General features: G+C 45.2%; 1 protein-coding gene across 2 annotated transcripts in view; it reads right to left on the bottom strand.

Moving 5' to 3' along the window:
* Positions 1 to 10,432: 10,432 nt before the first annotated feature.
* Positions 10,433 to 13,893, bottom strand: part of PPL (periplakin) — a 96,512-nt gene continuing 93,051 nt past the window's right edge. For both annotated transcript variants that reach the window (XM_056537099.1, XM_056537098.1), the window contains exon 22: positions 10,433 to 13,880. In XM_056537099.1, coding sequence (XP_056393074.1) covers positions 11,214 to 13,880 — 2,667 coding nt within the window. In that variant the 3' untranslated portion in view covers positions 10,433 to 11,213. The remainder of the gene's footprint in view (positions 13,881 to 13,893) is intronic.

Below are 13,893 nucleotides of genomic sequence, written 5' to 3'. Positions count from 1 at the left end.
CAAACAGCTGTCTCGGCATGCTGGGAGTTGTAGTTGCGATCCCTCCAGCTATTGCATAACAACATCTCCCAGCATCTCCTTCGGCAATCAGAACATGCTGGGAGTTGTAGTTTTGCAACAGCTGGAGGCACACTGGTTGGAAAATACTGAGTTAGGTAACAGAACCTAACTGAAGGTTTTCCAACCAGTGTGTCTCCAGTTTTTGCAAAAGTACAACTCCCAGCATGCACGGTCTGTCAGTACATGCTTGGAGTTGTAGTTTTGAAACAGCTGGACGTTTGCTCCCCCATGTGAATGTACAGGGTACATTCACACGGGCATGTTTACAGTAAGTTTCCTGCTTCAAGTTTGGGCTGCGGCAAATTTTTCACCACAGTGCAAACTCCTAGCGGGGAACTTACTGTAAACCTCCGCCAGTGTGAATGTACCCTAAAAACACTACACTAACACATAATAAAGGGTAAAACACTACATATACACCCCCTTACACTGTCCCCCCCCCCCCCCCCCCCCCAAATAAAAATGAAAAACGTATTGTATGGCAGCGTTTCCAAAACGGAGCCTCCAGCAAAACAGCAACTCCCAGCATTTCCGGACAGCCACTGACTGTCCAGGCATGCTGGGAGTTTAGCAACAGCTGGAGGCACCCTGTTTGGGAATCACTGGCGTAGAATACCCCTATGTCCACCCCTATGTGATCCCTAATTTAGTCCTCAAATGCGCATGGTGCTCTCTCACTTCAGAGCCCTGTCGTATTTCAAGGAAACAGTTTAGGGTCACATATGGGGTATCTCTGTACTCGGGAGAAATTGCACTGCAAATTTTGGGGGGCTTTTTCTCCTTTTACCCCTTATGAAAAGAAAAGTTGAGGTCTACACCAGCCTGTTAGTGTTGTCCTTTACTTTTTATTTTTACAAGCGTTAAAAGGAAAAAAAGACCCCCAATATTTGTAACGCAATTTCTCCTGAGAACAGAAATACCCCATATGTGAGCGTAAAATGCTCTGCGGGCGCACAACAAGGCTCAGGAGTGAGAGCACACCTGGTACATTTGAGGCCTAAATTGGTGATTTGCACAGGGGTGGCTGATTTTACAGCGGTTCTGACATAAACGCAAAAAAATAAATACCCACATGTGACCCCATTTTGGAAACTACACCCCTCATGTAATGTAATAAGGGGTACAGTGAGCATTTACGCCCCACAGGTGTCTGACAGATTTTTGGAACAGTGGTCCATGAAAATGAAAAATGTAATTTTTCATTTGGACAGCCCACTGTTCCAAAGATCTGTCAAACGCCAGTGGGGTGTAAATACTCACTGCACCCCTTATTAAATTCTGTGAGGGGTGTAGTTTCCAAAATAGGGTCACATGTGGGGGGGTCCACTGTTCTGGCACCACAGGGGGCTTTGTAAAGGCACATGGTCCCTGACTTCCATTCCAAAAAAAATTTCCCCAAAAGCTCAATGGCGCTCCTTCTCTTCTGAGCATTGTAGTGCGCCAGCAAAGCACTTGACGTCCACACATTGGGTATTTCCATACTCAGAAGAAATGGGGTTTCAAATTTTGGGGGGCATTTTGTCCTATTACCCCTTGTAAAAATTAAAAATTTGAGGGAAAACTAGCATTTTAGTGAAAAAAAAAAAAAATCATTTTCACATCCAACTTTAACGAAAAGTCGTCAAACACCTGTGGAGTGTTAAGGCTCACCGGACCCCTTGTTACGTGCCTTGAGGGGTGTAGTTTCCAAAATAGTATGCCATGTGTTTTTTTTTTTTTTTTTTGCTGTTCTGGCACCATAGGGGCTTCCGAAATGTGACATGCCCCCCAAAAACCATTTCAGAAAAACTCACTCTCCAAAATCCCACTGTCGCTCCTTCCCTTTTGAGCCCTCTACTGCGCCCGCCGAACACTTGACATACCCATATGAAGTATTTCCATATTGGAGAGAAATTGGGTTACACATTTTAGGAAGATTTCTCTCCTTTTACCCCTTGTAAAAATTCAATAACTGGGTCTACAAGAACATGCGAGTGTAAAAAATGAAGATTTTGAATTTTCTCCTTCAATTTGCTGCTATTTCTGTGAAACACCTAAAGGGTTAACACACTTACTGAATGTCGTTTTGAATACTTTGAGGGGTGCAGTTTTTATAATGGGGTCATTTGTGGGGTATTTCTAAGAAGAAGGCCATTCAAATCCACTTCAAAACAGAACTGGTCCCTGAAAAATTTAGATTTTGAAAATTTTGTGAAAAATCGGAGAATTGCTGCTATACTTTGAAGCCTTCTGATGTCTTCCAAAAGTAAAAAGATGTCAATTTTTTGATGGAAACATAAAGTAGACATATTGTATATGGGAATCAGTATATAATTTATTTGGAATATCCATTTTCCTTACAAGCAGAGAGCTTCAAAGTAAAAAAAAAATGCGAAATTTTCAATTTTTTCATCAAATTTTGGAATTTTTCACCAAGAAATGATGCAAGTATCGACAAAATTTTACCACTAACATAAAGTAGAATATGTCACGAAAAAACAATCTCGGAATCAGAATGAAAGGTAAAAGTATCCCAGAGTTATTAATGTTTAAAGTGACAGTGGTCAGATGTGCAAAAAATGGCCGGGTCCTACCGTGAAAATTGGCTGGGTCCTTAAGGGGTTAAAGGGGTTGTCCAGTTTTCAACAAAATTTAAAGGGAACCTTTCACTTGTGTTATGCTGCCATTTCTGAGTTGACTCTGTTCCCCGCGGTCGGTCCCTGACGCTGTTCCCCGCGGTCGCTGACTTGACAGGCTTCTTACCATGCATAGGGAAGGCCTGACTATTGTTGGGTGGGCGGAGCTTGTATTGCATAAAGCCAACCAGGCATGGACCCTGAAGCATCCATTGCAGCCGTCATGTCCTTTTCTCGGTCGCTCTTCATTGGGGGACACCTAACTGATGGGTATATACTCTTGCCACATTTTGACCCCCCAGACCACTATAATGGTGTCCAGATGATTATAGGGTGATTAGAGCCATTTTCCTTTATTGCTTTTCTTACTAATAAAAACCTTTTATCCAAAAGCCAGGCACCATTGGATAGGTGTGACTTGGGGTTCGCCAAGCCCCGCCGCCGCAACACCTATCCTGCCTTCCAGCGCTGGGACGTTCGTTCGCTCACTGCCTCTTGTACAGCACATGCGCACTGACGTCAGGAGTGAGCGCTCGCTCTGTCAATTCAGGATGCGGCGGCGCGCGCACATTAGAGCCGATGGGATGGGCGCATGCACTGTGGATGCAGTGTGTAGTAAGACATCGGTCGCAGCGCTGGAAGGCAGGATAGGTGTGGAGGCGGCGGGGCTTGGCGAACCACACGCCACCCTCATCCGACTGTGCCTGGCTTTTGGACAAAAGGTTTTTAATAGTAAGAAAAGAAGAACGAACAGCAATAAAGGTAAATGGCCGCAGTCACCTTATAATCATCTGGACACCATTATAGTGGTCTGGGGAGGGGGGGGGGGGTGTCAAAATATGATGACATTTGCATTTTAAAGGGGTACTACGTTGCTAGACATCTTATCCCCTATGCAAAGTATAGGGGACAAGATGTGTGATCGCAGAGGTCCGGCCTCTGGGACCCCCCCCCCCCCCCCCCCCCATGATCTCCACGCAGACACCTAGTGTTCTGAATACAATGTTCCGAACGCTGGGTGTCTGCATGGAGACTGTGAGGGGGTCGCAGCAGCCGCCCCCCCCCCCCCCCGTGATCGGACATCTTATCCCCTATACTTTGCACAGGGGATAAGATGTCTAGTAGAGATGTCCCGATACCATGTTTTCTAAGACAGGGTATGAGTACCGATACTTATTTTTTTAAGTACTCGCCAATACTAATTACTGATACATGTCATGTGACAGGTTTTCTTTTTTTTTTTTATTGAGAAAAAGGTTTTTTTGTGTGTGTTTTTTATTAAAGGAAGAGCTTTTTTATATTTAAAAAAAGATTTATTTTTATTTTTTAAAAGGGGGATTATTTATTTATTTTTACACTTTTTTTTGTCCCCATTGGGCACTGTTACATACAATCTGTAGATTGCATACACTGATCAACGATATGCCATAGCACAGAATTGATCAGTGTTATCGGCGCTCCTTTACTACTGCCTGCCATGGCTAGCAGCTCTAAAGAAGCGACGATTGGATGGCACGGAGCATGGTAAGGGCCCTCCTGCCGTCCTCACAGCTGATCGGGACACTGCGATTACGCAGAGGTGATCCCGATCAGCATCCCTGAGCTTAACCGACAGTTAACTTAAGGACTTTTAGACGCCACGATCAACTTTGATCGCGGCGTCCATTGGGTTGATGCCGGACATCACCGCGATCGCTATGTTCAGCATTAGCCACAGGTCCCGGCATTGATGCGCGCTCAGCTGCTGGGCGCGCTGCATAATTCTGCACCTCTGTGATACCTGCCGGAAGGCGTCCCGCTGGAGAGTATCGGATTAGGTATCGGGGACATTTGCACGAGTACAAGTACTCGTACAAATGTCCAGTATCGGTATCTGGACATCCCTAATGTCTTGCAACAGAGTACCCCTTTAAAGGGGAAGTAGACTTTAGTAGTCTAAGGGGGGGAACTTATCATTCCCTGCAGCAGCACTGAGTGACAAAAATTGCGAAAATTGTGCAAAAATCATCGGCAAAAACAGCTGGCCAAAAAGTTTGCGCAATTTTGCCGCAGGGAATAGTAAATTTCTCCCCTATGGTATTTATTGCTCCAGTGCAAAAAACAGTCAGAGTTGTTGCTAAAGTTTACATACCCTCTAACTCGGTGGTGTCAAACTGTGGCCATCCAGATGTTGCAAAACTTCAACTCCCAGCATGCCCGGACAGCCGTTGGCTGTCCGGGCATGCTGGGAGTTGAAGTTTTGCAACATCTGGAGGGCCACAGTTTGAGACCACTGCTCTAAGCATTTTTTGTGCTCACTTAAATTTCATATCTTTTCTTCTCATATGATCTGCGATGCTGCAGAAGTGGATCGAGACTAGAGATGAGCGAACTTACAGTAAATTCGATTCGTCACGAACTTCTCGGCTCAGCAGTTGATGACTTTTCCTGCATAAATTAGTTCAGCTTTCCGGTGCTCCCGTGGGCTGGAAAAGGTGGATACAGTCCTAGGAGACTCTTTCCTAGGAATGTATCCACCTTTTCCAGCCCACCGGAGCACCTGAAGGCTGAACTCATTTACGCAGGAAAAGTCATCAACTGCCGAGCAGAGAAGTTCGTGACGAATCGAATGTACTGTAAGTTCGCTCATCTCTAATCGAGACCCGTTCTATGGATTTAGTTTTTTAATGGATTAGAAAAATATGCATCAAAACTAAACCAAAATGCTAAAAATTTTTGCCCATGGTTTTGTACGTTTGCCCATAAAGAAATAATCGGGTCTATAAATTTAATGGTCGGTTTTTATGAGCCGTGAGAGATAGAATAACAAAATAATCCAGAAAAACGCATAAAAATGTATTAATTGATTTGGATTTTACTCAAAAAATTAAAGTGAACACTTAACACAATGTAACTCCAAGTCACTGACACTTGTGTGAAATCCCACTGTCCACTCAGGAAGAACACTGATTGACAATCAATATCACATGGAACAGACAACACGTGGAAATTATAGGATATTAGCAAGACACCCCCAATAAAGGAGTGGTTCTGCAGGTGGTGACCACAGACCACTTCTCAGTTCCTATGCTTCCTGGCTGATGTTTTGGTCACTTTTGAATGCTGGCGGTGCTTTCACTCTAGTAGTAGCATGAGACGGAGTCTACAACCCACACAAGTGGCTCAGGTAGTTCAGCTCATTCAGGATGGCACATCAATGCGAGCTGTGGCAAGAAGGTTTACTGTGTCTGTCAGCGTAGTGTCCAGAGCATGGAGACGCTACCAGGAGATGTGGAGGAGGGCCGTAGGAGGGCAACAACTCATCAGCAGGACCACTACCTCCGTCTTTGTGCATGGAGGAGCACTGCCGGAGCCCTGCAAAATGACCTCCAGCAGGCCACAAATGTGCATGTGTCCACTGAAACGGTCAGAAACAGACTCCATGAGGGCCCGACATCCACAGGTGGGGGTTGTGCTTACAGCCCAACACCGTGCAGGACGTTTGGCATTTTCCAGATAACGCCAAGATTGGCAAATTTGCCACTGGCGCCCTGTGCTCTTCACAGATGAAAGCAGGTTCACACCGAGCACATTTGACAGTCTGGAGACGCTGTGGAGAACGTTCTGTTGCCTGCAACATCCTCCAGCATGACCGGTTTGGCGGCGGGTCAGTAATAGTGTTTGATGGCATCTCTTTGGGGGGCCGCACAGCCCTCCATGTGCTTGTCAGAGGTAGCCTGACTGCCATTAGGTACCGAGATCCTCAGACCCCTTGTGAGACCATATGCTGGTGCGGTTGGCCCTGGGTTCCTCCTAATACAAGACAATGCTAGACCTCATGTGGCTGGAGTGTGTCAGCAGTTCCTGCAAGAGGAAGGCATTGATGCTATGGACTGGCCGCCCGTTCCCCAGACCTGAATCCGATTGAGCACATCTGGGACGTCTCGCTCAATCCACCACAGACTGTCCAGGAGTTGGCAGATGCTTTAGTCCAGGTCTGGGAGGACATCCCCCAGGAGACCATCTTCCACCTCATCAGGATCATGCCCAGGCGTTGTAGGGAGGTCATACGGGCACGTGGAGGCCACACACACTACTGAGCCTCATTGTGACTTGTATTAAGGACATTACATAAAGTTGGATCAGCCTGTAGTGGGGTTTTCCACTGTGATTTTGAGGGTGACTCCATATCCAGACCTCCAGGGGTTCATACATTTGATTTCCATTGATAATTTTCGTGTGATTTTGTTGTCAGTGCATTCAACTATGTAAAGAGGAAAGGATTTCATACGATTAGTTCATTCATTCAGATCTAGGATGTGTTATCTTAGTGTTCACTTTATTTTTTGGATCAGTGTATTTGATCCCCTATCAATCATTAAGGTGTCTTGCTCCAGGGTGTTTCTTTATACAGGTAATAAACTGAGATTAGGAGCACTCTCTTGAAGGGAATATTCCCAATCTCAGCTTGTTACACCTGTCTACAGGATCAATCAATCAGGTTCCAAACTCTCCACCAAGACCAAAGAGCTGACTAAGGATGTTCGGGACAAGATTGTGACCTACACAAGGAATGGGCTATAAGACCAATGAACAATTCAGATGGTCATTGGTAAACTTCAGACGGGCCTGTACATGAGCTTTCTTGAGCAAGGGGACCTTGCGGACACTGTAGGATTTCAGTCATTCATTTTTATAGTGTGTAACCATTTGTTTTCTTGGTGACAATGTTCCCAGCTGCCTTGAGGTCAATGACAAGATCCTCCTGTGTAGTTCTGGGCTGGTCTCTCAACATTCTCATTGAAACTCCGTGAGGTGAGATCTTACATGGAGCCTCCGACTGAGGGAGATAAACAGATATTCTGTGTTTCTTCCATTTATAAATAATGGCATCCACTATTGTAAACTTCTCACTAATCTGCTTGGCGATGGTCTTGTAGCCCATTCCCTGTGTGGGTCACCATCTTGTCCCTGACATCCTTGGACAGCACTGGTCATGGCCATGGTGAGGAGTTTGGAATCTGATAAATTGTGTGGACAGGTGCCTTTTATACAGGTAACAACTGAGATTTGGAGTGTTCCTCATCTCAGCACATTACCCGTATAAGAGACACCTGGGAGCCAGGAAACTAACTGATTGATAGGGGATCAAATACTTATTTCAGTAAAATGCTAATTAATTTATAATTTGTGTTTTTCAGGATTTTTTGTTGTTGTTGTTCTGTCTCTCTCTGTTGAAATTAACCAAAATAGACCATTAAAACAACAGAATGATCATTTGTCAATGGGCAAACCTACAAAATCATCAGGGGATCAAATACCTTTTTCTTTCACTGTATTTTCCCAGTAAAAGGGAGGGGGGGCGGGTACATATATATATTGTGTGTGATCAGTCAGTAAGATTATTATTATTTTTTTTTCTTTAATCCATCATCAATGGTACCTGACTATAAGGTATTCCAGATTTATAAACATGATATTAGGGCAGAGAGGTGGCTTGATATTTTACAAGAAACTAAGACAATAATCCTTAAATCTTTTTTTTTTTAATTTTTAAGATTATTACTTTAGGTTGGAGGCAAAATTAGGAAGAGGGAATGTAGTAGTTGTTCCAACAGCTGGAAAGCCACCGGTTGGGGAAAACTGCTTAGGACACTGTTTCTTAACCAATGTACCTCCAGCTTTTGAAAAAATACAACTTCCAGAGTCACTACAAAATAGAGGCAGCCGTGTTGTGTTCTGTGCCAATTTTCTTTGGTTTGGAAAGGTACTGCAATTTTATTAATTGGTTCAGCCATAAATATGGCCTCCTGTGCCGCGCATAGTCATAAGAATTTGTCTTGAGCTTTCAAAGGAAAACAGTCACCCGTTCACCCGCACTATAGAAAGAAAACATTTCCAGCGCAGGATAAATGCAACAGGTTCTGTATTACGGATCACATGGAATGCACAGGTAACACCAACGCGTTTCGGGTCAAGCTGGACCCTTAGTCATGGCAAGGCTTAGGCTCCACCCAAGAGGTGCCCGGGAGACAGGCTCTTAGGTGCAGCCTGTCTCCTGGGCACATCCTGGGACATAAAAGAAATGGTTTTTCTCTGTTATGTATTATAATACTTCCCTTCCTGCTCTTTATACAAAAGTTCAGCAGTTTTGAAAGGTAAACGTTCACCCGCACTATAACCCGATACACAGGTTACAGTGCGGGTGAACAGGAGACAGATCCGGGGTCTTGGAATGCTATACCTACCTGCAGTCCGGAGCCACGATCCCCCTCTTCCAGGGCTGACTTGTGCTTGGAGGCAGGCCCGCTGGCTGGATTTAGATATTCATAAGCGCTGGTCATGTGAGCGCTCGTGCCTACTGAGCGCTCACGTGACCGGCGCTTATGAATATTTAAATCTAGCCAACGTGCCCGCCTCAAAGCGCCAGTCAGCACTGGAAGAGGGGGATCGTGGCTCCGGACTGCAGGTAGGTATAGCAGTCCAGGACCCCGGATTGGTCTACTGTTCACTCGCACTATAACCTGGTGTATCGGGTTATAGTGCGGGTGAACGTTTACCTTTCAAAACTGCTGAACTTTTGTATAAAGAGCAGGAAGGGAAGTATTATAATACATAACAGAGAAAAACATTTCTTTTATGTCCCAGGAAGTGCCCAGGAGACAGGCTGCACCTAAGAGCCTGTCTCCCGGGCACCTCTTGGGTGGAGCCTGTCTCCCGGGCGCCTCTTGGGTGGAGCCTGTCTCCCGGGCACCTCTTGGGTGGAGCCTGTCTCCCGGGCGCCTCTTGGGTGGAGCCTGTCTCCCGGGCGCCTCTGGATACAGACCGATTTAGCCACATATGAGGAGCCCATCTTCATGCCACAAGGAGATGCGATTTTCTTAGGTGGCCACATTTGTCTGTACTGAGAGCTTCCTTGACTGCTTCTTTCAGCTCCGATTGACAACTAGAGCTGTCGGTCATAGCTGGGAGGAAGAGCTGGAGAAGCTCTCATGTGTCCAGTATGTGGGTTCTTCTAGATAGGTGCGGCTGCCACGCCCCATCCCATTGACTTGCGTTGAGGGGGCATGGCTTCATGAGGGGGCATGGTCGACCTCCGCAGTGTGCACACAGCATTCAGAACTAAATGTTCCAAAAGCTGGTCAGTGGAGTACCCCTTTAAGCAATGTTAAGATTGGGAACTGTGACCCTCAACGCTCAAGGTTTTCCATCATGCAGTCCATTGTTTGGGACCAAATTTTCGCTTCTGTCTTTACAAAATTGTGGTGATGAAAGGTATGAGAAATGTGATTGTGGGGAGTTTTATATGTAACTAGGGGGTGGGGGGGTGAATGAATAAATGTCACTTTTTTCAGAATTTTTTTTGGGGGGTAATTAATGTTTGTAACTTTTTTAAAGGACATCTGTAGTGCAATATAACTTTGGATTTAAGTTATAGATTGCGGGGGGTCTGAGCGCTGGGGCTCCCTCGGGATCTCCTGGACGGGGCCGCGGCAGTATGCTGGAAAGGGGGCGTTCCATCCCCGCATGACGTGGCGGCCGACACGCCCCTCCATGTACCCCATAGAGATACATGGAGGGGGGTGTCTGCCGCGGCTTTCTGCTGGGGACAAAACCACTTACTGCAGACTGCCATGGCCACATCCAGGAGATCCCGGGGGGCCCAAGCACTCGGACCCCCCGCAATCTATAACTTATCCAAAAGATAGGGGATACGTTTATGTTGCGCTGGGGTACTCCTTTTAAGGTCCTATCAAACAGAGACGAGAAGCAGAGCGTTCAAAACCACCGCATCTTTATTTAGCTTTATCATAAATAAAATACATTTCCCATATTTCCCTTTCCCCACTCAGAAATATATGAAAGACATATAGAAACCAGGATTTGCATTGTGGCTGAGGTCCACATCCTCATATTGGGGGAAGGGGGAGGGTTAGTAAGGCACCACAGTAAATTTGTAACAAGACAGCATGAAAATGTGCTAAATCTAAACCATATACCAAATGACATATAACAGATATATATATATATAGAATATTTGTAATTGCTCTTTTATGGCATAAAGGAGAACGCCTCTGTGGTTTGGCTTTATACTACAATCTCCACTTTTCAGTGCATGTTACTTTAAAGATGCTTTAGTTAGTGCTTTGGCTTTAGAATACTTTGCTTTTGGACAGGGCAGCGGTTTGGTACCTTCCATAAAGTTGTGCAGATGCTGGTGAATCAGACTTTACAGAGACCTCTATGGCTTTAGTAGAACGGCCTCCATCTTGGCAGAACATGCACAGGCTCCAATACAGTTGGAAGTTCCTGCATGCTTTTGAAGTTCCTTCAGGCTCTTAAGACTTGTCAAGGCTCTCCCATAACCTTCAACTTTGGAGAACTTTATGGACACCATGGCACTATCTTGGCAAAATATCTCCTCTACATGGGTCAACCAAGAATAACAGAAGCATAGAAGTTCTGCTATTGATGAAGGCAACAGACCAAAGGGCAGCTATATCTGGTTTAAAGTCTATGTTAAGGGCGCAGAGAGCGGCGCCTAGGTAACCACAAAGATTACTTCTTTCCGGAAGCTAAGGCTGCAAATTCTTGGATGGACATCTCTTTGTTGAGGTATTTTTCGTACTGACGTTGCGTGATACGCCCACTCCTCAAAGCATCTTCAATATTGAACTTCTTGCCGGACTTCCTGTCGTGGATCACAGAGGAGTCACCATTTGGCCCCTTTATGGTGGTTTCTTCCCAGTCGCATTCTTGACTTTGTAAGTTGACAAACATCTTCCAGTCAATGAGACCTAATTTACGAGCTTCTTCTGGTGACATTTCCTTGCCGGTATCTGGATCGATGACTACAATGGAACGACGTAGATGGTTCTCTCTCTGTTCCCTCTTAATTTGCATGGTTTCAAAACGTTTCTGAAGTTGTTCAATTTCTGCATCTTTATCTTGAGAAATTTTCTTCAGTTCCCGAAGTTCTTCTTCCAGGGAGGATAGGCGGGAGTCGAGATTTGTACCACTGTCCACCTGAGTTAGGCTTCTCAGACCTTGTGCCTCCTTTATTGTAATCTCAATCTCGGACTGCAAGTGACGGACCTCCAGCTGCAGACTTTGCCTCTCCATCTGTAGTTTGTGGACTTCTTCCCGCAGATATTCAAGCTCCTTGTTGGATTTTGAGTTGCTGAATTCGACCTCTGACAGCTGATTTTGGAGACGTTCTACATCGGATTCGAACTGTGCTCTGCGCTTTCCTTCTTCATCCAATGCTGACTTAAGTCTTTTTATTTCCTGTTCTGTCTCTGGGTCCTTCTCTACTTCTATTTTTTCTGTGAAGACAACTTTCTCCTTCATCTCCATCTTCTCCAAGCTTACAAGCTTCTTCCTTAGTGCCTCCAGCTCAGTCTCAAGAATCTGCCTTCTGTGTTTTTCTTCTTCCAATTGAAGTTTAAGCAAATTGTGTTCCTTCTCTTGCTGAGGGTCTTGTTGTAGGACGACTTTTTGCTTCAACGTAACTTTTTCTTTGGTTTCAACCTCTCTTTGTTCCAGCTCACTCAACCGGATTTTAAGACGCTGGATTTCTAGCTCTGCCTCACGTCTAGCCTGTCTCTCTCTTTCTAGTTCCTCCAGCTGACGCTCAAGCTCAGATTTTCTATACTGTAACTTTCGCAGCTCTTCTTCCAGTTGATCCTTTTGCTTCAACTCACTTTCTATATTCTTTGATAAAGTGTTAACCTCAGACTTCAGTAAAGGATCTTCTTCATACTTTACAACCTCCTGTTGGACAACCTTCTCTCTCACTTGCGAGAGCTCTCTTTCTTTCTGTCTTATCTTGTCTTCTTGGGCCATTCTTTCACGTTCGAGATCCAAGCGCTTCCTCTGCTCTTCCGCCAACTTGGATCGCAAGGTTTCTACCTCATTCTTGGTGGCGGGGTCTTCACGATATTGCAAGACTTCCTGAACTACCTCTTTAATCTGTATCTGAGGTTTGGTATCAATCCAGCTCTGTATCTCTTGTTTTAGCTGAGTGATCTCCAGCTCTGATCGTTCAACTACCCTCGTCTTCTCCAAGATTTCTTGACGTAGTCTTTCGAGCTCTGTTATAAGTTCTGGATCAGTCTTGTGCTTAATGACTTCTTTTGTTATTTCTTTCACTTCTACTTGTGGGCCGCGTGATTTTATGGTTGTTACCTCACTCTGGAGAGCTTTCACTTGCTCCTCTGCAGCTCGCAGTTTCCTTTCTTGCTCAATAAGTTCCAGACGCAAGTTGGCTAACTCACTCTCCGCCTTGGGATCTGGCCGAACAATCTCACGTACTTTCTCCTGGACAATAACCTTGGCATTTTCTTCTTGTAAGATGTTTATCTTACGAATCAGCTCATTCTTCTCACGTTGGGTTATACGTATCCTTGACGACTCGTCTTCGTACTGCCTGCGGAGATCAGCTACTTCTCTCTCAGAGGCATGATCCTTTTCCACCTTCAGCACTTCCTTTACTGTGATTTTACCTTCAGCCATGGCTCGCTCTTTTTCTAAGCGCTTCAGTTTCTCCTGGAGCAACTGTAGCTCCTCTTCTTCTTTCTGCCGCAGAGAATTCTCTCTTTGCATGTTCTCTTGAAGTGCCCTATATTCTGAAGCTAGCTGAGGATCATTCTGAAGTTTCACCACTTCTTTCTCTGTCACTTTCTCCTGAGGCTTGTTCTTCTCTTCGGTCAAGATGAAGATGCGCTCCTTCAAGCTGGAAATCTCATTCTTTTTCATCCCCTTTTGCCTGTTTAACTCCTCCAACTCTTCTTTGAGTCTTAGGAACTCTTCCTGCTGCTCTTTGTCTTTCTCAATCCTCAAGACCTCTTTGACTATGTATTGCTGTCCACCTTCCTTCTGCTCATATTCCAGTGATCTTATCTTGATCCTCAAGGAGTCCAGTTCATCCTGCAAAGACTTGTTTCGGCGCTGTTCTTCTGAAACTTTCTCAAGAACTTTGTGGTACTCTTCTTCAAGTTGCGGATCTGGAACTTTTTTCAAGACCTCTTTCTTGACTATGGTCTCCTGAGGTTTTTGATTCTGAAGGAAGATTATTTCCTCTTGAGAGCTCCTGATCTCCGATTCCAGTTGCTGCCGACGCTGGATTTCATCATCCAACATATTTTTGATTTTCCAGGTCTCTTCGGCAGGCCTCTCTGAACGGGTCATCTGGACTGTCTCATTTCGCACTTCCACCTCGGGTTGCTAGGGATACAAC

This window comes from Hyla sarda, chromosome 8 (assembly GCF_029499605.1).
Source record: "Hyla sarda isolate aHylSar1 chromosome 8, aHylSar1.hap1, whole genome shotgun sequence".
NCBI classification, from domain to species: Eukaryota; Metazoa; Chordata; class Amphibia; order Anura; family Hylidae; genus Hyla; species Hyla sarda.
This window is presented reverse-complemented; position numbering and strand designations above follow the sequence as displayed.